Consider the following 20,336-nt stretch of genomic DNA (forward strand, 5'->3'; position numbering starts at 1 on the left):
GAGGAGGAAAGTGCGCTCTACCGAGAGCAATAAAAAGGGGGCGGAGATATGTACAAAACTGTGGGGGGACGTTTTAAAGCATTAAATATGTATATACTTATTTGAAAAATCGGGGGTGAAAAAAAGAAGAATAAAAGTGAATATTTCTAGAATTGCAAGTGCTCCGAGAAATCCACGTAGAGTGCCGATTCGAGACGGGCGACCGCATTCTTGTAGGTCAAACTTCCGGAGAGAGCATGCGCGTCGCGGAGAGTGTTCTGGAAGAAATTGGGATTAAGCCACGCCCACTTTCGTAATTTGAGAGCATTAATTTGATCCGAAAATACCAAAAATCTATCAAAACCTGATCATTTGCGTTTTTATTGCATAATGCAATAATTGCATTAAAGCACAGCGTTGCCGAGGCTAACTGACTACAAACTACAAAAATGAGTTAGCCTCAGTGAAGTTATTGTTTTTTTTCCCGAAATTTCAGTTTTTTTCCAAATTTTTAAGCTCAAAAACATAGAAAATCGCAATACGGTTAGAATTTTCATAATTTTAAATTCGAAAATTAGAAAAAGTCATCAAAAATTAGTCAAAGTACAATGTCGTGGGATTTTGCTGAGGCTAACTGAATACAAACTATAAAAATGAGTTAGCCTCAACAAACAAACAGTGTTTTTTAAAAATCTTTGTTGAGGCTAACTAATCCTTGTAGTTTGTAGCCAGTTAGTCTTAAAATAACTCAATTTTTACCGATTTTTCGGTTTATTCACTAAAAATCTCTTAAACAGCGCATTTCGGTGATTTTTGTTGAGGCTAAGCGATTTTTGTAGTTCGTATAGTCAGTTAGCCTCAGCAAAATCGGTTTTGAGCGATTTTGATGACAAAAAAGCTAAAAATTGACGATTTTTTCGCTAACAAAATTAACATTTCTGCAACTCACATTACTCTCTGGCACAGATTTATTCAAATTCGCGAGTGTATAGAAGAATGGGCGGAGCTCTTCGAAAGAAGTGAGTATCTTGACACCAGCCAACGAGGCGGTATGATTACTCATCGTTTCGGGCGTCAATTCCCCATATTTCTTGGCTAATAAATCATTGATTCTCTCGGCGAACGGCTTGAAAATCTCGGTTTTATCCGCCGACACCGACGAGACGAACGCCCAATGAAACATTTGAAAGTGAGAGAGATATCCGGCTGGGAGAGTGCAGAGAGTCTCGAGAAGTTTACACGCAGCCACGTACAGCTGCATCCATTGGTCGGATGAGGAGCCAGTGGCCTCTTGTTCCCCGCTTTGGAGTTGAGATTCGAGTTGAGAGAGGGCGTGAACAAGTTCTGTCACCATGATTGGCCAAACGCCGATTAGACTGTGGGGGCGGAGTCGGAGGAGAAGGACACGGACGCAGAGGAAGACGGCCGAACGGATGACAGGCGATTGGGAGACACGAAGGTTGTCGGAGAGGCGTTCTGGAAATGGGGAAATTAATGAAAATTCTTGGAAAAACTGATGATTTTGAGGTTTTTACTGAGTAGTCAGTTACCCTCAATAAACTTCACTGAGGCTAAGACTACAAACTACAATTATCAGTTAGCCTCAGCGAAAGTTGGTTTTCGCAGTTTCTGATGATTACATTCGGCTGAAAACAATAAAAAACACATTTTAAAGGCTAAAAATAGGAAAAGATTCATCAAAAACATCATTTTCGAGTGTGCTGAGGCTAACTCACTTTTGTAGTTTGTAGTCAGTTAGCCTCAACAAAAAATGGATTTCTCAAATTCTGATGATTTCTAACGGTCCTCAAGATGGGAATTCCGTTTTTTGAAGTAAAAACGTCATTTTTCTAACTAAAAATCGGAAAATCAAATTCTCCGCCCACTTTTTGAGCGATTTGACTAAGAATATCGAATTTTCAGTAAAAATCTAAAATTCTGGTGCTAAATTTACTATTTTCGACTGAAAAACAATTAAAAACGGCTAAAAATCGGCAAAAAACCATCAAAAATAGCATTTTCGAGTGTGCTGAGGCTAAGTGAGATTTGTAGTTTGTAGTCAGTTAGCCTCAACAAATGCGAGTTTTTGACGGTTTTTGGACCAAAATTTCGCCAATTTTCACCTTGAATATCATTCATCTGTCCATGATACTGATCCAGTTGACTTCCAAACACCACAAAAGTGAGTCGTTTGAGTGCCTGAGCACGCGCTTCGTATTCTTGCTCTTTTGACGTCATAATCGAGAACGAGGCGTTCGGTGAGTACGATATACTTTTCAGCAGGTCCTGGAATTTTGAGATTAGATTCAAACATTTTGCTCCGCCCATTCTCCCTCCAAGCCCCGCCCATTTCCCCCTCCAAGCCCCGCCCATTTCCCTCCAAACCCCGCCCACCCTCCGCCCTCTAAGCCCCGCCCCCTTACCTTAAAACTAGTCCTATCATGTGTCATCAAATGATCCGTCACCACCAACCACTGTCTCAACGCGGCGTGATCCATTTTAAAGAATCCAGAATCCAAAAGTAAATCTAAAGTGGTCTTCTTCCAAACAGGCCGCATATACGAGTACGATGACATTGATGCCAATAACTGCGAGCTTGCCAAAAAGAAACGAGCGTTCCGTGCATTTTTCGCCTTCAAATAGGGCACCACATTGGCCCAAACAGCTTGTAACGTCGGCAACACTTTATCCTTCTCATCCGATTTGCTCACCGAGTCAAGAAGATCCGTGAGCCTCTCAGCCAACAAGAACAACGCCTGCGTACTGTGGGCGGGGTCTCTTCGATTGTTATTCGTATCCTTGATAGATGCTCTCAAATTCGATGAGCTCTTCTTATCAGGCTTCCCCTCGTTGGTGGTGATACTCGACGCCGTCGAGCTGCCCGTCGGTTTGATAAGACTCAGAGTGGAATTCCGTGTCGAATCAATGCCCGACGCCAGATTCGTTGCCGATTCCACTACAGGACTCTGATCAACCGATCGGATGGATGATCCATGATGATCTTGCTTCACAACTAGCGTCCTCTTCAACCACGTCGTCGTCTCCAGTTGCCATCCGACAATCGCGTTGACAGCTTCGGCGAGCCGGGAGCAAACTTCTTGAACATTTCGATACATTGCCTTATCCTCAACTATATAGGCTCCGCCCACACACTTTACAAAGTCACTGAGAATAACGAAGAGAAGGAAGACGGCACGAGCGGATAAAGCGGATAGTGGAGCGTCGGAGAAGAGGGAAAGGAGGGAACTCCAACAGAGACGAAGTTGAGTTTGAAGAACGGCTGAGACACATGAGTGGACCAACTCAAGGAGGGGTTCTTCGGTGGGGAAATTGGCCTTGTCGATCGTCGTAATGCCCACTTTGTTGGCTTTGAATGATGCTTCGCGGAGGGTCGAGTTCACCGATGTGATTAGATCCTGGAAATTTGAAATTTTGGATCTAAAAAATGAGTTTTTCATTCCAAAACTCTTATTTGTAGTCTAGGACAATAGAAAAATCGGAAAAAAAAACGAGGTAAAACGGATTTTGTAGTTTGTAGTTAGCTAGCCTCAACAAACTTTACTGAGGCTAAGAGACTACAAACTACAAACTACAAAAACAGCTTAGCCTCAGTAAAACCAATTTTGTTAGTTTTTTGAGTATTTCGAGTAATTTCCGACTGTTTCTGGGTGAAAATATGGATTTTTAGGGCAAAATAGTGCTAAGAAAAAAGGTATTTTTGTAGTTTGTAGTTTGTTAGCCTCAACAAAATCGGTTTTGAGCTCAAAATCGTGCTGAACATCGATGTTTTTGATGATTTCACATGGCAAAACACTATTTTGAGCGATTTTGATAACGAAAAAAACCAAAAACAGACGATTTTTTTTATAATTTTCAACAAGTTTTACTGAGGCTAACTGACTACAAACTACAAAAACTGTTTAGCCTCAGCAAAAACTAATTTCGATAGTTTTTGAGCATTTTGAGTCATTTATGACTGTTTTTGGCTGAAAATATGGATTTTAAGAGCGAAATGTGTGATTTTCAACAATTTTCGTCTCAAAATCTTTCAAAAATGAGGAATCAAACCAGAAATCCTAGTTTCGCTGAGGCTAACTGATATTTGTAGTTTGTAGTCAGTTAACTTCAACAAACTTTACTGAGGCTAACGGACTACAAACTACAAAAACTGTTTAGCCTCAGCAAAAACCGATTTTGATGGTTTTTGAGTCATTTCTTCACAGAAATCCGGTTTTGGGATCGAAATGTGAGAATTTCTGTTTCAGAGTGAATTTCCGGCTCAAATTTTGAACCTCAAAAATTGAATGTTTAGTGTGATTTTTGAGACAAAAATGAGTTTCCGAGCCCAATTTCAGCTGACTGGCGTGTCGTTGACGCGTTTTTACCCTTTTTATCGTCGAACTGAAATTTCATATCTGGCGTAACTTTGGCGCGTTTTCTTGAAACTGTATGTCTGTCTGGGGTGCTTTTGGCGCGTTCCCTACCTCAAACGGGATAACTTGCAACGAGAGTAACAAATTGGTGATATCCAATTGAGCCGACGAGTAGTCAAACGTCGCCCGATCCGGATCCTGTTTCCTCAGTGTTACAGTAGGCTTCGCGGTGCTTCGTGTCAACCAGACCAGTGCCAGTGACGTCAGGAACGCGTGCTTATGGTGTTGAGCAATTGGAGAGAGTAGTTGGAGCACCAGCCGTCTCAACTGACTATTCGTACCGATGGGAACCAGGGGTGACTGTCCCCTCCGCACCACCGTCCAAACATTGCATACGGTAGCAAGAGAGTGTGGAAGTGACGTCAACATATCCGACTGCGCCTGTCTCCACCCATTTCCATGTTGTCTGCCTGAATCCATTTTCGAGATGACTCCTCCAGAATCTCCACTCATCGAGAACACTTTTCCCAGTTGCGAGAACAATTCCGTCGCCACTTTCGATCCCGGTATCACTGACATCGCGTGGCCAACCATCGATGTAGATGACGTCGGTGTCTGACCCTCTCCGACTGGTGCTCCAGGAGCTCCAGAAGACGTCGTCGTGGAGCCAGGAGCTCCAGGTGCTGTTGACGTCGTGGCCATCGGAACACTATCAATTACACAGAAATGGACTAAAGTCGTGAGAGATTCGAGTGTCATTGCTAGATAGTTGGCCGGATAGCTGTCCGGTTCGTCTCTTATCTCTCCGGGACTGTCGACGACGACGTCTGACGTCGGTGGATTCTCGTAGGCGACACTCATCGCGTTCTCCATATTTTTACATAGTTGTTCGACGACACGGCACACGATTGTCGCTAGAGATCTGGAAAAAGAAGGTTGTTTTCAATTTTTCTGGAGTTTTGGTGCTGAATTTACTATTTTCAGCTGAAAACCAACAAAAAACAGTTTTAAAAAGCTAAAAATCAGCAAAGATTCATCAAAAATTCATCAAAAATCGTAACTATGAGTTTACTGAGGCTAAGTGAGAATTGTAGTTTGTAGTCAGTTAGCCTCAGCAAAAATTGGATTTTGCAGTTTCTGATGATTTTTACGGGTTCCGAACATATTTCAGGAGAAAAATTCTGGTTTTTTAATTGAAAATGTCATTTTTCTAACGGAAAACCGGAAAATCAGATGCTCCGCCCACTTTTTGAGCGATTTGACTAAGAATTTCAAATTTTCAGTAAAACTTTTGGAAATTTGGTGTTAGATTTACTATTTTCGTTTGAAAAACCATTAAGAAAAGCTAGAAATCGGCAAAAATGCATAAAAACTGCATTTTCGAGCTTACTGAGGCTAACTAAGATTTGTAGTTTGTAGTCAGTTAGCCTCAGCAAAACTTTAAATGCCTGTAATTCGACGAATTTTTGACGGATTTCTCTGATTTTTAGTTCAAATGATGTAAAATTTCTAAATTTTTGTATTCCCAATCATTTTCCACAAAAAAAACCTCTGAAAATGATAAAAACTGATAAAGTTACGTCACTTCCGATTTTTGTTGAGGCTAACTGAGATTTGTAGTTTGTAGTCAGTTGGCCTCAGCAAAAGCGAGTTTTCGATAGATTTTGATGGTTTTTGGACGGATTTTCCTCTTTTTCAGTGATTTTCAGCTCAATTTTGTCAATTTCAGTCCATTCTTCATCATTTTTGACTCAAAATCCTTCTTACCTCTCCACCCATGGCAAAATCTGCACCACAAACTGTAGCCACATCTCGTGTCGATGCGGTTGTTTCTTCAACGCATTCAACAAAATCAATAAAAACGCTCGGAGCTCAACAGTCGACGCATGATTATCCAATCGACTGGATGTTCGACTATTAAATGATTGATTGATAACAGATTGTATGATAGAATATCTATGAGTGGACGATGCATCCGAGAAGCTCGTAAATCCCCGTTTGATATCACATTCCAGTCGGATGGCATGCGATGTGAACGTCAAAAGACTCCGATGATACGCAGCGAGAAGAGGTGACAGTCGTCGAGATTCTCCGAGTAGACCCTCATTGAATTTACTAATCGATACTGATAACGGACCGGTTCCACGGATTCCTGAATTCTCTGGATTGTGATCTACAGCCGTTAATAAGAGATGAAGAAGACATTTCTGGAGTTTCGATCGATTCAGAATCGTCTGAACGAACTGAACGAATTGTTTCGATTCGTGCTCGTTGAGCATTGCTGATAGCTCTCGGAATAGTTCACACAGGAATTCCAACGCAGAGATTTTACATTTCCAGAGGGAAGCCAGGTCGGATTCAGTGACTGGAGAGATGGGAGAGTTGAGGAAATAGGAACGGAGGAAGTGGAGGGAGATCTGAAAACGGATAGAGTTGTAGTTTGTAGTCTAGGGATGAATAGCAAGGTTTTAATGGAAAATTGGAAAAAAACGAGCTAAAACAAACGAAGATTGTTGAAAACCGTCAAAAATCACACCAATCCGTATTTTCAGCCAAAAACAGTCAGAAATGACACGAAATGCTCAAAAAATATCAAAACCGGTTGATATTGAGTTTTTCTGAGGCTAAGCGGATTTTGTAGTTTGTAGTCAGTTAGCCTCAACAAATTTTATTGAGGCTAACTGACTACAAACTACAAAAACTGTTTAGCCTCAGTAAAACCAATTTTGTTAGTTTTTTGAGTATTTCGAGTAATTTCCGACTGTTTCTGGCTGAAAATATGGATTTTTAGGCCAAAATAGTGCTAAGAAACTGATTTTTCGATGATTTTCAACAAGTTTCGTCTCAAAATCTCTCAAAAATTGGGTTTTAAACCAGAAAATCTTAGTAAACCAAATTTTTCGAGTTCCGGATCCGAATTTCTGATCGAAATCTGAACATTTCCTAGTTTCGCTGAGGCTAAACGGATTTTGTAGTTTGTAGTCAGTTAACCTCAACAAACTTAACTGAGGCTAACTGACTACAAACTACAAAAACTGTTTTGCCTCAGCAAAATCGGCTTTGATAGTTTTTGAACATTTCGAGGAGTCATTTTTGACTGTTTTTGGCTGAAAATATTGATTTTTAGGGAAAAATGTGAGATTTTTCGATGATTTTCAACAATTTTCGTCTCAAAATCTCGCAAAAATTGGGGTTTAAGCCAGAAAACGCTTGTTTTGCTGAGGCTAACTTAAAATTGTAGTTTGTAGTCAGTTAGCCTCAGTAAAAAATAGAAAATTAGAGTTTCTGAGCCGATTTAAGCGATTTTTGGCTTAAAATTTCAGAGTTTTTGAATGATTTTCAGCTAATTTTCCACACTAATTCTTACCGTAATCAACAATTCCAACAACGTGATATGCTTATGTTTCTCCTCATCCGACGCGGGTGCCGACCAAAAGTGTTGTCCAAGAATCGCTCTAACATGTCGTTGCATCAATTCCACCAACGAGTGCTCCGCCGTGGATTCCGATGACGTCGTCGCTCCAGAAGTCGTTCCAGACGATACAAGACAATTGAGGAGCATTCGATTCCCCGTGGCTCCACGTGGCGCCAAAAGTGCCGTGAGAATTCTGAAGGCAGTCTCCGCCCTCGCCAAATCGACCACTTTTCCACTCTCTCCATACAATAGCATGTGTGTGTGCATCTCTTCGAATAGTGAAGACGTTCCGGTGGTAGAAGACGTCGATGATGCAGATGAGACTGTTCCAGGCAAGATTGTATCTCTCGTTTCCTTTGAAGACGTTCCATTTGTGCCGCCACGTGTCGATTCAGTTGACGGACGGAAGATTTCAGAAGTGTCGAATGCGCAGAGGTCTTTTTCGGTCATGTTGAATATTGATTCTTGTAGAGAATCCTGTCGTCGGTGACCCTTTTTGACACGTTGAACGATCGAATCCGGACAGATTGGAGCCGGTTTTTCCGAGGATTCAGAGTCGTCGTTGGGGAGGCTGGAATTTCAGAAAATATGAGTTTGTAGTGAGAAAATGGGATTTTAGGACAGGCCCAAGCCACGCCCACTATCGTCTGAAATTTGAGCGAAAAACCAGTCAAAAATGTTCATTTTCGTCTTATTTCAAGTCGAAAAACACCAGAATCCGATCAAAATAGACCTTCAAACTTTACTGAGGCTAACTGACTACAAACTACACTTTCCAGTTAGCCTCAGCAAAAAAAAACTGGTGATTTTCAACCCAAAATTTCGAGATTTTTAGCGTTTTCGGTCTCAATTTCAACTATTTTTCAATCTTAAACTTTCGGATTTTCGGATTTTCTAGTGTTTCTGGCACAACTTCAGCCATTTTTAAGACCTTTAGCCTCATCGAAGAGGATAGAAAGTTTGCTGAGGCTAACTGACTACAAACTACACTTTCCAGTTAGCCTCAGCAAAATTCATCATTTCTGAACTGATTCTGGTAATTTTGGGCTCAAAATTCCGCAAATTTTCGGCCAATTCAGATGAAATTTGAATTCAAATCATTGAATTTTATGTCAAAAATGACAATTTCCTGTTAAAAACTAAAATTTGAGCAAAAAATCAGTCAAAATGTTCATTTTCATCTTATTTCAAGTCAAAAAACACCAGAATCCGATCAAAATAGACCTCCAAACTTTGCTGAGGCTAACTGACTACAAACTACAATTCTCAGTTAGCCTCAGCAAAATTCATCAATTCTGAGTTGATTCTGATGGTTTTGGGCTCGAAATTTCGAGATTTTTAGCGTTTTCGGACTCAATTTCAGCTATTTCAACCTTAAAGTTTCGGATTTTCGCCTTTTTCTAGTATTTCTGGCTCAATTTAGGCCATTTTTGAGACCTTTGGACTCATCTGAGAGATTATAAGTCGAAAAATCGATCAAAACGCTGAAAATTAACGAATGTTGGAGCGAAATTTGTTCAGAAACTCTAATTTTCGAATGTTTTGCTGAGGCTAACTGACTACAAACTACACTTTCTAGTTAGCCTCAGTGAAATTCATCAATTCTGAGTTGATTCTGGTGATTTTCGGCTCGAAATTTGGCGATTTCGACTCGATTTCGGCTACTTTAACTATAAAATACCGGTTTTTGGAGCAATTTCAGTCATTTTCAAAACCTTTTGACTCAAAATCCCGGGATTTTCAAGCATTTCCAGTGCTTACCTAAAACTGGCTCCCGCCGGTTCAACATCATTCATCATGAGTACCGCCCGGAGTCGTTCTCTCTCCAAATCCTCATCCTCATACTCTTGACACACCTCGTCAACGAGAATCGCCAGAATATCCTTGACAACGTCTTCCGGTGATTCATTTCCCATCGATAGGGTGTCCAACGAGTCAGTGTCATCATCGAATGCTGGGAGGACATCTGTATTCTCAGGTGACGGTGGTCGAATGATTCCCGACGCTCCTCCACCACCGGCGGCTCCAGAATCTCCAGATTCTTCGCCTGCTGAGGCTCGGAGAAGTCGATTGCGTACTTCGGTTATCCACGTGGATTCAGAGGAGGCGGAGTCTAGTGACGTGGAATTCGTGGAGAGGGCGGGTTGATTGGTGACGTGGTAGAGACGTTGTTTTCCGTCGATTGTCATCAGAGTCACCGCAGAGACGTTGGCTGGAATAAAAGAAGATAGATGTGATTGGTGTGTGTCTGGGGTGTCCAGATGTCCTAAAAGTTGTAGTTTGTAGTCTGTTAGCTTTTGAGATTCCTCGGTGTTCTAGTGACTACAAACTACACAGTTCAGATAGTTTTTCCTACTGAAAATACTCGAAAATTGCTCATTTTATTCAAATTGGCTTAACATGCTGAGGCTAAGAGACTACAAACTACAAGGACATCTTAGCCTCAGTAAAACTGCATATTGATTTTGTTGAGGCTAAGCGATTTTTGTAGTTTGTAGTCAGATAGCCTCAACAAACCTTACTGAGGCTAACTGACTACAAACTACAAAAACTGCTTAACCTCAGCAAAACTCTATATCAACCGATTTTTATAGTTTTCGGCTGGAAATATGGATTTTTTGAGCAAAACTGTAAGAAAATCTTGGTTTTGTGTGATTTTTCGACGATTTTCAGCAAATTTCGTCTCAAAATGTCTCAAAAATTGGGTTTTAAGCCAGAAAATCATCTCTCGGTAAGTTTTGCAGAGGCGAAGCGGATTTTGTAGTTTGTAGTCAGTTAGCCTCAAAACTCAAATTCATCGGATTTATGCTATTTTTGGGTTGTTTTTGACGATTTTTAACTCAAAATGCTCATTTTCAGCTATTTCTAAGCATTTTCATCTCTCAAATCCCCGTACCCGGAATCGCCGCACACTCCTCTTGTGTCATCTTCGTCTCCTGTCTAATATACTGAATCGATATTCTCGCAGTCACCGGATTCATCAACATCGTCGACAACATTTGTACAATTTTCGGTAGATCATGATGCTTCGAACAGTCTTGAAACCACGCAGACGCCGCCGCCTTCAGCTCCGTCCTCGTCTTCGACACACTCTCATCAGCCAACACTCCCAAAAGTATCATCACCGCCCGATTGAACGGTTTCCGATAGGCTCCGCCCCCTTCCTCCAGATTCCTTGTGAGAACCCAAACACGGTGGAATGTTCGGGCGGCTTCCGTACAAATCATATCATCTGTAGATGTTAGTGCCTGCACAACAATACTTTCAACGTCACTACTCGCTTCCTGGGGTCTCCGAGAGTGAAGTTCCACCAGAAGACGTGCGAGACGCTGCTGCTCACAACAGAATTTCCGAGAAGCAATACCAAGCCAGACGGCTTCTCCACAAGTCCCAAACACCTTTCCCTGTTCAATAAATTGAACATCTCGTTTGCCGAGCAATGGTTTCAACAGAACATGCGTCATCTCATCGTAGAAATCATCGTGTGGACGATGGGCGGCCTCTTCGTGTTGCTGGAGAACTGACACTGATTTCACATAGATTTTACAGAGTAATTCGAGCAGGGAGGCTCTCGCAGAGACATCCGAACATATCTCATTTCCAGATCTCATCTCTCGTAACCATCCAGGTCCGTCGATCACTTTCAACATGTTTTTCAGCCATGGTTGTACTTCTGAATGAGAAGACACGTCATCTGGATTATCGACAATATCGAATCCCAAATAGTAGATTGGAACTTCTAAGAAGGCGTTGAGAAGAGCGGTGGAGGCATCGATGAGGGGAATCAGTTGGGGATCACGACGTGTTGTGTAAATCTCGAAAATCGACGAGAGAGCGGATACACATTGAGTCAGGCATGCGTCCGTTTGGCTTCGTTCTGAAAGAAAAGATTGCGGGTTTGAAACTAAATATGTCATAATTTTCAGCAAATTACTAAGCTTTTAAGGGAATTTTTGGCTTCAAAATAGCAAAAATGAAGATTTTCAGTGGTCTGAAACAGGTTTTGTCCTCTAAACTCGTACTTTTTGCCATAAAAACTGAAAATTTTGACTTTTTTCAAAAAAAGAAAAGATAGGCTCCGCCCACTTTTCTGTCTAGTAATTTGGTGGAAAATATTAAAAGTTTTGAGTCAGAAAAATAGAAAAAATATAGATTTTGTTCCCTAAATTCGTATTTTTACCCACTAAAACTAAAAATTTCGACTTTTTACAAAAAAGATAAGATAGGCTCCGCCCACTTCTTTGTCTGGCCCTTTGGAGGAAAATATTGAGTTTTTGGCAATAATGAACAAAGTTTTAACTCAAAAACATTGATAAATGGATTAAAAACTGATTAATTTCACATTTTTGCATGAAAAACAACTTAGGCTCCGCCCACTTGCAGGCCACGCCCATTAGAAAAATAATTATTTTACCATTTTTACGGCTTAAAACGGAGCCCATTTCTGGAAGAAACTGAAAACCCCTGGTGTAAACTCCGCCCATTTTCTGAGGCTAACTCAATGTTTGTAGTTTGTAGTCTGTAAGAAACGTAAAACCGAACCATGCTCGATAGCGGTGACTTCCTGGCTCAGCGACAACGAGTCCTCGGCGATTTCGTCTACTAAAAGAATAAGAAGGGTTAGGAGAAACCAAAAAATATTGGTGAGGGTAAAAAAGTGTGTAGTCTGTAGTCTGTCGCATACCTTCAATCGGCGACTGTGGATGAGCGGTGCTGATTTCGAGAAGTTTCTGGCATACGGTATACAATTGGAGGAGATCATTCTGATCACACGACGAGAGAAGTGTCTTATTCGACAATCCATTGAGTACTGTCTCCAGAAGACGTGGCAAATGTTGCGTACGGATGGCTGAGTCACTGTCCACATTCGATATTTCCAGACAAATCGAGACGACCTGAAAATGAGGAATGTGAGAAAAAGTTGTAGTTTGTAATCCACTAGATAGGTTTTCAACTGAAAATAATCGAAAAATATTCTGAATTTTCGTCAAATTTAGCTTAAAATTGCTTATTTTATTCAAATTGGCTCTTCTTGCCGAGGCTAACTGACTACAAACTACAAAGAGAGCTTAGTCTCAGTAAAAACTCAAAATTGCCGTATTTATGATTTTTTTTTAATGATTCTCGTGATTTTTTCTATTTTCGTGATTATGTCATTAAAAATTCACTATTTTAGCCCAAAAACTCCTCAAAAACTGGCAAAATTACAGCAATTTTAAGTTTTGCTGAGGCTAACAGACTACAAACTACAAAAACAGCTTAGCCTCAGTAAAATATGCGTATTTCGTTAATTTTTGTTGAGGCTAAGCGATTTTTGTAGTTTGTAGTCAGTTAGCCTCAGTAAAAACTGAAAATCGTCGTATTTATGATACCAGTCGGTTCACGTCGCCTCACGGCGACTAAACCTCCTTCTCAACACCACCCTTCTAGGTTTTTACAGTGGATCGTAATTAATCCGGAAACGGACGACACGTTTCAAATCCTCTTTTTTCTATATCTGAATATAAGAAAAAATATTGTCCCAACAACGTCCCAACATTTGTTTGATCCATATGACTACAGTCAACGTTGCCTAACTTGACAGATCGGGCTCTTGAACGCACCGACCTTCGCCATTTGAAATTCGAACTTAGCTTTGAAGTATAGCCCCTCTCAATATGAGCAAATTTGATCCATCCTTCTGTTAAAGTGAGAGCTCCTTTCTTCTCTCCGTTACATCATCGGGCTTTTCTGATCGTATGGCAGCCTGGGAAGAGATCGTCGGACTGCTATATCAGTTGCCATGATTTTCAACCCCAATTTTTTGTCATCCTGACTCTCAGCTTTTCGTTTGACTACCATGCGATTTGAATCAGCAGCTTTATTTTTCTGAAGCCAGTAAAAATTGATCTCTCTCTTTCTCTCTAAAGCGAGGTTATGCGTTTTTATTATCTCGTTTCCACACTGACTCCTGTGTCATCATCTCTTCCTCAATCCCCGTCCATTTCGCTTCTTCAGGCGGCCTTGTAGCGGACCAAAAGATTAGTCGATATGCAAAAATTCAGCCCGACGCCTTCTTTTTGTCGTTTTTTTTCACCCACTCCTGTGTCATGAGTTGAATGTCCTGTATCCCATCAACTCCTTCGAGCTTCAATCTCCCTTCTGATTATGAGCGATGGAGCACGCCTTCACCGGAAACAGGAGAAACAGCACCATAATCATCCACTAAATTGTCAGCAGGAACAGTATTAGTTGTTGGGGATAGTGACGCCATGAAGGGAATAGGAAAATGATAGTTATCAGCAGTTCAGAAGAATGGGATTTACATGGCCCCATGTCTGGACTTCACGCAACTTCCGCTTTTCACTGTATTCTTACACGGTAAAGTAGGCGGAGCTAAAACCGTGGTATGAAGAAGAAGGTAAATGCTAGCCAGATTGGCTATTAATACTTTTAAACATGTGGACTCATATCCACAATCCCCTTTTAGCTGTCTCCAGAAAACTACCCGTATTTGTATGATTCACGTCGCTTAATGGCGACTAAACCTCCTTCTCAACACCACCCTACTGGGTGTTACAGTGAATTACCCGGAAACGGACGACACGTTTGGATTCCTCTAGTTTTTCTGAATCCGATGATAACAAAAAACCCTTCACGTTGTCATTTTTTAGAAAACGGTCCATAACTTTTTATGACGTGAATCAATCCGAAAACGGACGGCACTGGCCACAAAGAGAAAATGTTAAAGTTACATTTAACCGCTTTTCTTTGGAGTCTGGAGTCGAACCAACTAACTGTAGTCAACGTCGCTTAATTTGCCAGATCGGACGGTCGGCGCGTTCGCTTTTATCCATGCGCAACTGAAGAGGCGCCGCTCTGTGAAGAGGAAAGCGAGCAGCCGACGTTTCACGGCAGAGCTGTGCGGAATTCCTTCCTTCGACTTCCTTCTTCCTTCTTCCGGGCTTTTTTCACTTTTTTCTTCCTTCTTCCTTCTTCCCTTTTGGAAAAGTTATTTCCTTCTTCCTTTTTCCTTCTTCCTTTTTGAAAATTTCACTTCCTTCTTCCTTCTTCCTTCTTCCTTTTCAAAAAATTTTACTTCCGCACAGCTCTGTTTCACGGGTTTTGCCGACCGCCTCCCCCTTCTCTCTCTTCAAATATGGCTTGAAATTCAGTTTTTTTGATCCAGAAGACGTGATTTTGAGAATTAAAAAAAAAGAAAAAGACGGGCATCATTAAGAGAAAATTTCTGATCTTTTGGTCTAAATTCGAAGAAAATCGGTCCAGTAGGAAAGGCGGTAGGATCGGCGACAGACAAACATACAGCCGTTTGCTTTTGTTAATAGTAAAGATCTCGACTATAACAAAGTTATTTACAACCTCCGTATACTGGCTGTCTATGTTCTTATAAAAACAAAAAACAAAAAAACTTTTCCAACCTGACGGGAACGAACTCACTACCCCATGGGTGAGTGTCATCTGCGTAGACCGCTACACCAAATACGCGCGACCTGGGCGCTCTCGAGAACGCAGTCAAGAAACACCGAGTCAGTAGTTTTGAGTTTCTACCACCCTGTCGGGACACACCTTCTCTACACGCTTTCTACTGTTAAAATCGGCATCGTCTCCAGAAGACGTCAAATTTGATATTTTTGAAAAAAGAAAAGTTCGGGCATCATTAAGAGAAAATTTCTGATCTTTTGGTCTAAATTCGAAGAAAATCGGTCCAGTAGGAAAGGCGGTAGGATCGGCGACAGACAAACAAACATACAGCCGTTTGCGTTTGTTAATAGTAAAGATTTTTGGGTTATTTTCGACGATTTTCAACTCAAATTGCTCGTAAAATCGTGTTTTTCATAGATTTTACATGATTTTTGACAGAAAATCCCTAATTTTCCCTACCTGCGAAAAATCATGAATCTGTCTTCCGAACTCTTTATTCTCCACAATCTTCTGATACCATTCCCCTAGAAAAGTCCATAAGAAACCGGGTTCCAATGAGTTGAGAAGCATATTGAACGTCTTCGATAACTCATCGACACGTCTCGTCTGAATCACGTCTTCCTCATCTGGAATCACGACGGCTCCAGAATTCGAATTCGTGGAATTCTGAATTCCAGAAGACGTCGTGGAAGTGACGTCATCCTCTCGATTCGATGTGGAGCACACCGAGTTCAGATCCAGATACAGACCTTCTCGATCGCCGGGTTTTCTCAAATTCTTCACTTTTTCCTTTGATTTTCGTCGATTTTTCAACTTTTCAGCAGAATTTTGATGAAATTCAGCGGATTTTTTCAAAAAATCCGAGAAAACTGTCTCGAGAATCGTCCGACCAATGTCTGCCCGATCCTGTAGATATAGGAGAAGCCGACAGACTCGAACCTCGGCGAATTGTACTTGCTCCGCCTCTTTCCGATCTCCCCAAATCGATTGTTGATGATTTGCGAATGGAGTTTCAATCATATCCAATGAGAGATATTGTTCGAGTGCTCCATGGACGAGACCAAGTACTCGTTCCTTGAAAAATGATAACTCGATTCCGTCGTCTGGACCGCCAAGGGATAATCCTGGAATTTTTGAAATTTTTGGATGGAACTTTTCACACATTTTCGACTGAAAAATTAATTATTTCAGGTTAAAACTTTATTTTAATTTATTTACATAAAACTGCTACCTGGAAAAATTGCTCAAAAGTTGGAATTTTCAACAAAAATTTTGAAAAAACTGCAAAAATCGACTTCTGGAGTTTGCTGAGGCTAACTGAGTCAGTGACTACAAACTACAGAAGTCAGTTAGCCTCAGCAAAACTTGAAAAATGCTCGCATTTGGTCAGTTTTTGAAGGATTTTTAGAGATTTTTCACTTATTCAGCATGAAAAATGCTGAAAAATTCAAACATACCCGAAACGCCTCTCGTCTCTCCACTTCGATTAATAAGCCACGTGTATAATCGTCGATTCAGTGACATATCTCTTCTAAGAACGACAAAAAGGCATCGTCTGAGTAGTTGTACAAAGTCTTCGTCTGTTAGATTAGTACTGTCCAATGGGAATGCGGAAACCAAGAAATCGAGAAGATATCTCTGAACCAGTGGAGATCCCGTGTCATCGGCGACTGCACACAGAGCTGCCACCTGGAAAGAAATGGCTCAAAAATTGGTTAATTTTTAACAAAAATCTTGAGAAAAAACCGATTTTTTAATGATAAACTGCAAAAATCGACTTTTAGAGTTTGCTGAGGCTTACTGAGTCAGTGACTACAAACTACAGAAAAACTTGAAAATGCTCTAATTTTGTAGTTTTTTGACTGTTTAAGCGGGTTTCTTGTGGAAAATGATTAGAAAAACAAATTTTAACTGACGCTAACTCATTTTTGTAGTTTGTAGTCAGTTAGCCTCAGCAAAACTTGAAAATGCTCGAATTTGGTCAGTTTTTGACGAATTTTCGAGGAAAAACTCACCATATGATTAACATGATCTCCAACAAGATGTATCTGATCGTCAAAACTCTTCAATTTATCAAATTTCGCATTCACATAAATCATTGCGGGTAGTCGAACTGGCGGCGATCCGAGAATGGCTTGCCATAGACATGCGTAGAATGCTCTGGGACCAACTTTCTCACAGACTCGATCCAGGAGAATGACCGATCTGAAAATGGAGAAGAGATGATGTGGTTGGCGCGAATTTGGCGCGTTTGTGAACCTTTTTATTTGAAAAACGCGCCTGTTATCTAGGCGGATTTTCAGCGATTTTCAGCAATTTCAAGCTAAAAACGCGTCAACGGCACCCCGCCATCCTTTACAAACCTCTCATGAAACTCGGTTCCCTCCTCCAACGCCAACAATACACCGCCGAGGAAACCGGGAAGAGCGGGACGTAAATTGGCTCCGAGTGGTACCAAATAGTTTTCAAATATGGCGAATAACTCGGATTTCACTTTGATTCCGCAGTGATCCATTAGTGGAAATAGGCCGACGGCGAAGAGATAAAGACATTCGGGAAGTTTCGATGGACCCAGAATCTCGAAGATTATTCGATACGTTTCGAGAGCTTTCAGGTGGACACCTGGAATGAGGAAACGGGCGGTTTATTGAGGCTAACTGGGATTTGTAGTTTGTAGTTTTATCGCTATTTTCTATGGAAAATATATAAAAATTGGTTTGAAAACGGCAAAAATGACTGTGAAATCTACAAAAAACGCGATTTTCCGAACATTTTAAGATAAAAATCATCAAAAACGACCCAAAAACATCATAAATACAATGAATTTGAGTTCTTACTGAGGCTAAGCTGTTTTTGTAGTTCGTAGTCAGTTAGCCTCAGCAAAACTTAAAATTGCTGCAATTTTGTCCGTTTTTGACGTTTTTAAGCATTTTTTGGCTAAAATATTGCATTTTTAAAGACATAGTCACTAATAATAGAAAAATCACGAGAATCATTTCAGAAATATCATAAATACGACGATTTTGAGTTTTTACTGAGGCTAACTCATTCTTGTAGTTTGTAGTCGGTTATCCTCAGCAAACTGAGTTTCGAAAACGTTTTAAAACTGATTTTTGGGTATTTCATACCGAAAAAGACGGATTTTTGACAATTTCACAGCAAAACAACCATTATTCACCAGTTTTTTAAACGTTTTTTTCCTATTTCAGCCAGAAATTCGGATCCGGAACTCGAAAAATTCGGTTTATCATGATTTTCTGGCTTAAAACCCAATTTTTGAGAGATTTTGAGACAAAAAATGGAGCAAACCCTCAAAAATTCACACAAAATAACAAAATCGGTTGATTTTGAGTTTTTACTGAGGCTAACTCATTCTTGTAGTTTGTAGTCGCTTAGCCTCAGCACAATGCTCAGGCAACTCGATATTAATCTAATTCAAGTAAATTTAGAGACTAACGCGACCCAGTTAGATTGACCCACAGTCTAATTAGACTAGCATTTTGTCTAATCCAACTAACATACAATCTAAATAGACTTCCCAGTCTAATTAGACTTTCAAACTGTCTATTTAGACTTTAAAACTGTCTAATTAGACTTTAAAAACGAGCTAATCTAACTAGATTGTATTTAGATTGCTATTCTGTCTAATTAGACTTCGGTTGTCTAATTAGACTAACATCGAGTTGCCTGAGTGAGCAAAATGAGATTTTTGGGTATTTCACATCGAAAAATACGGATTTTTGATGATTTTACAGCCAAAAACACAATTTTCACCAATTTTTTGAGTTAAAAGTCACGATTTACCCGCTGGAAGTGCTGGATGAAGACATTGTGACAATCGTTTGGCGACAGTGACCCGATTTGGAATTGCGCCGAATTTTGCATTTGATTGAAAGACCTGGAAAATGGGATTTCGGTATTTCAAAGGAAAGACCGCCCATGTCGGAGGCCACGCCCCTTTTTGAGCGATTTTAGGCATTTTTGAGGTGAAATTTCTAGAAAATCTCAAACCTTGGCCAACTTCCCGAGTGCTGAAATTAAATCAGCCCACTCGTTCGGCGTCTCGAATGTTTTTAACGCTTGATCGATGGCTTTCGCGTATGCTCGATATTTACTATCCTTCTCCCGACCCGCTGGAACATCACCACCCGATGCTGATGACATTTTTATGTGGATTTCTACTGAAAGAATTAAGAATTTTAATGAAAAATTGTTTTAAAAACACGAGAGAAAGTGTGAGAAAAATGACGTGGAATGAGCGGAGCGCAACGTGGGAAAGTGGTTTTGTTGAGGCTAAGGGACTACAAACTACAGAAGTGAGTTAGCCTCAGTAAAACATGGGTAAATTGGTTATTTTTTAGGCGTTTTAAGCGATTTTTGGCTAAATATCAGCATAATCGCTGTTATTTTACCCTGAAAACCGTCGAAATATCATGAAACTCTGTGAAATTCGGTCAATTTCACGTTTTGTTGAGGCTAACGACTACAACCTACAAAATGAGTTAGCCTCAGCGAAACTGAAACTAATGTAAATTTCTCGAAAATCAAATAAAAATGCCAGATTTTTTTTAAAAACAAGGAGGAAATTCGAGTTTTAGGGCTGGTTCAATCGAGAAAATAAGAAAAAACAACAAGAAACGAAGAAAACGTGTATCTTCAGTTTTGCTGAGGCTAACTCAGTTTTGTAGTTTGTAGTCGTTAGCCTCAGCAATATGAGACGATTGATTTACGCCTGTTTCCAATTAAAAAAAGTTTTTGCCATTTTTCTTAATCAAAATCTCGAATTTTTGGAAGAAAATATAATAATTCTAGTATGGATATTATTTCTGGAGCTATAATATGACGCATTTTAAATCTGGAAAGGGGGATTTTTGTTGGATGGAGGATTAGCCGATCGCCTACGTATTTCGTAGTCTTACAGCTTTTATTCCGAAAAAAAATGGAGAAAAATCATCGGAAATACGTGGAAACTCGTGGAAAATTAGATTTTGCTGAGGCTAACCGATTTTGTAGTTTGTAGTCCCTTAGCCTCAGCAAAACAAAAAAAAACAAAAGAGCAGGTGGAAAAGAAGAGAATGTGATCTTGATGTTTGCTTGGGATCTATGGAATTTGCCGGAAAAAACTAAAAATTATAGAAAAATCTCGA

The 20,336-nt window shown here is 40.3% G+C and overlaps 1 protein-coding gene across 1 annotated transcript; it reads right to left on the reverse strand.

Annotated features, from left to right (window-relative positions):
* Positions 1–146: 146 nt before the first annotated feature.
* GCK72_003453 (uncharacterized protein) lies at positions 147–19,353 on the reverse strand (the record flags this gene model as incomplete). Its single annotated transcript, XM_053724066.1, has 17 exons — positions 147–257; positions 929–1,455; positions 2,103–2,265; positions 2,403–3,395; positions 4,464–5,274; positions 6,120–6,769; positions 7,720–8,338; positions 9,529–9,979; positions 10,664–11,644; positions 12,310–12,369; positions 12,452–12,662; positions 15,649–16,313; positions 16,647–16,878; positions 17,205–17,394; positions 17,553–17,811; positions 18,994–19,087; positions 19,201–19,353. 17 exons carry the CDS (start codon positions 19,351–19,353, stop codon positions 147–149), a joined length of 7,170 nt encoding a protein of 2,389 aa, XP_053592711.1.
* Positions 19,354–20,336: the final 983 nt, after the last annotated feature.

This window comes from Caenorhabditis remanei, chromosome I (assembly GCF_010183535.1).
Source record: "Caenorhabditis remanei strain PX506 chromosome I, whole genome shotgun sequence".
Taxonomy (NCBI): Eukaryota; Metazoa; Nematoda; class Chromadorea; order Rhabditida; family Rhabditidae; genus Caenorhabditis; species Caenorhabditis remanei.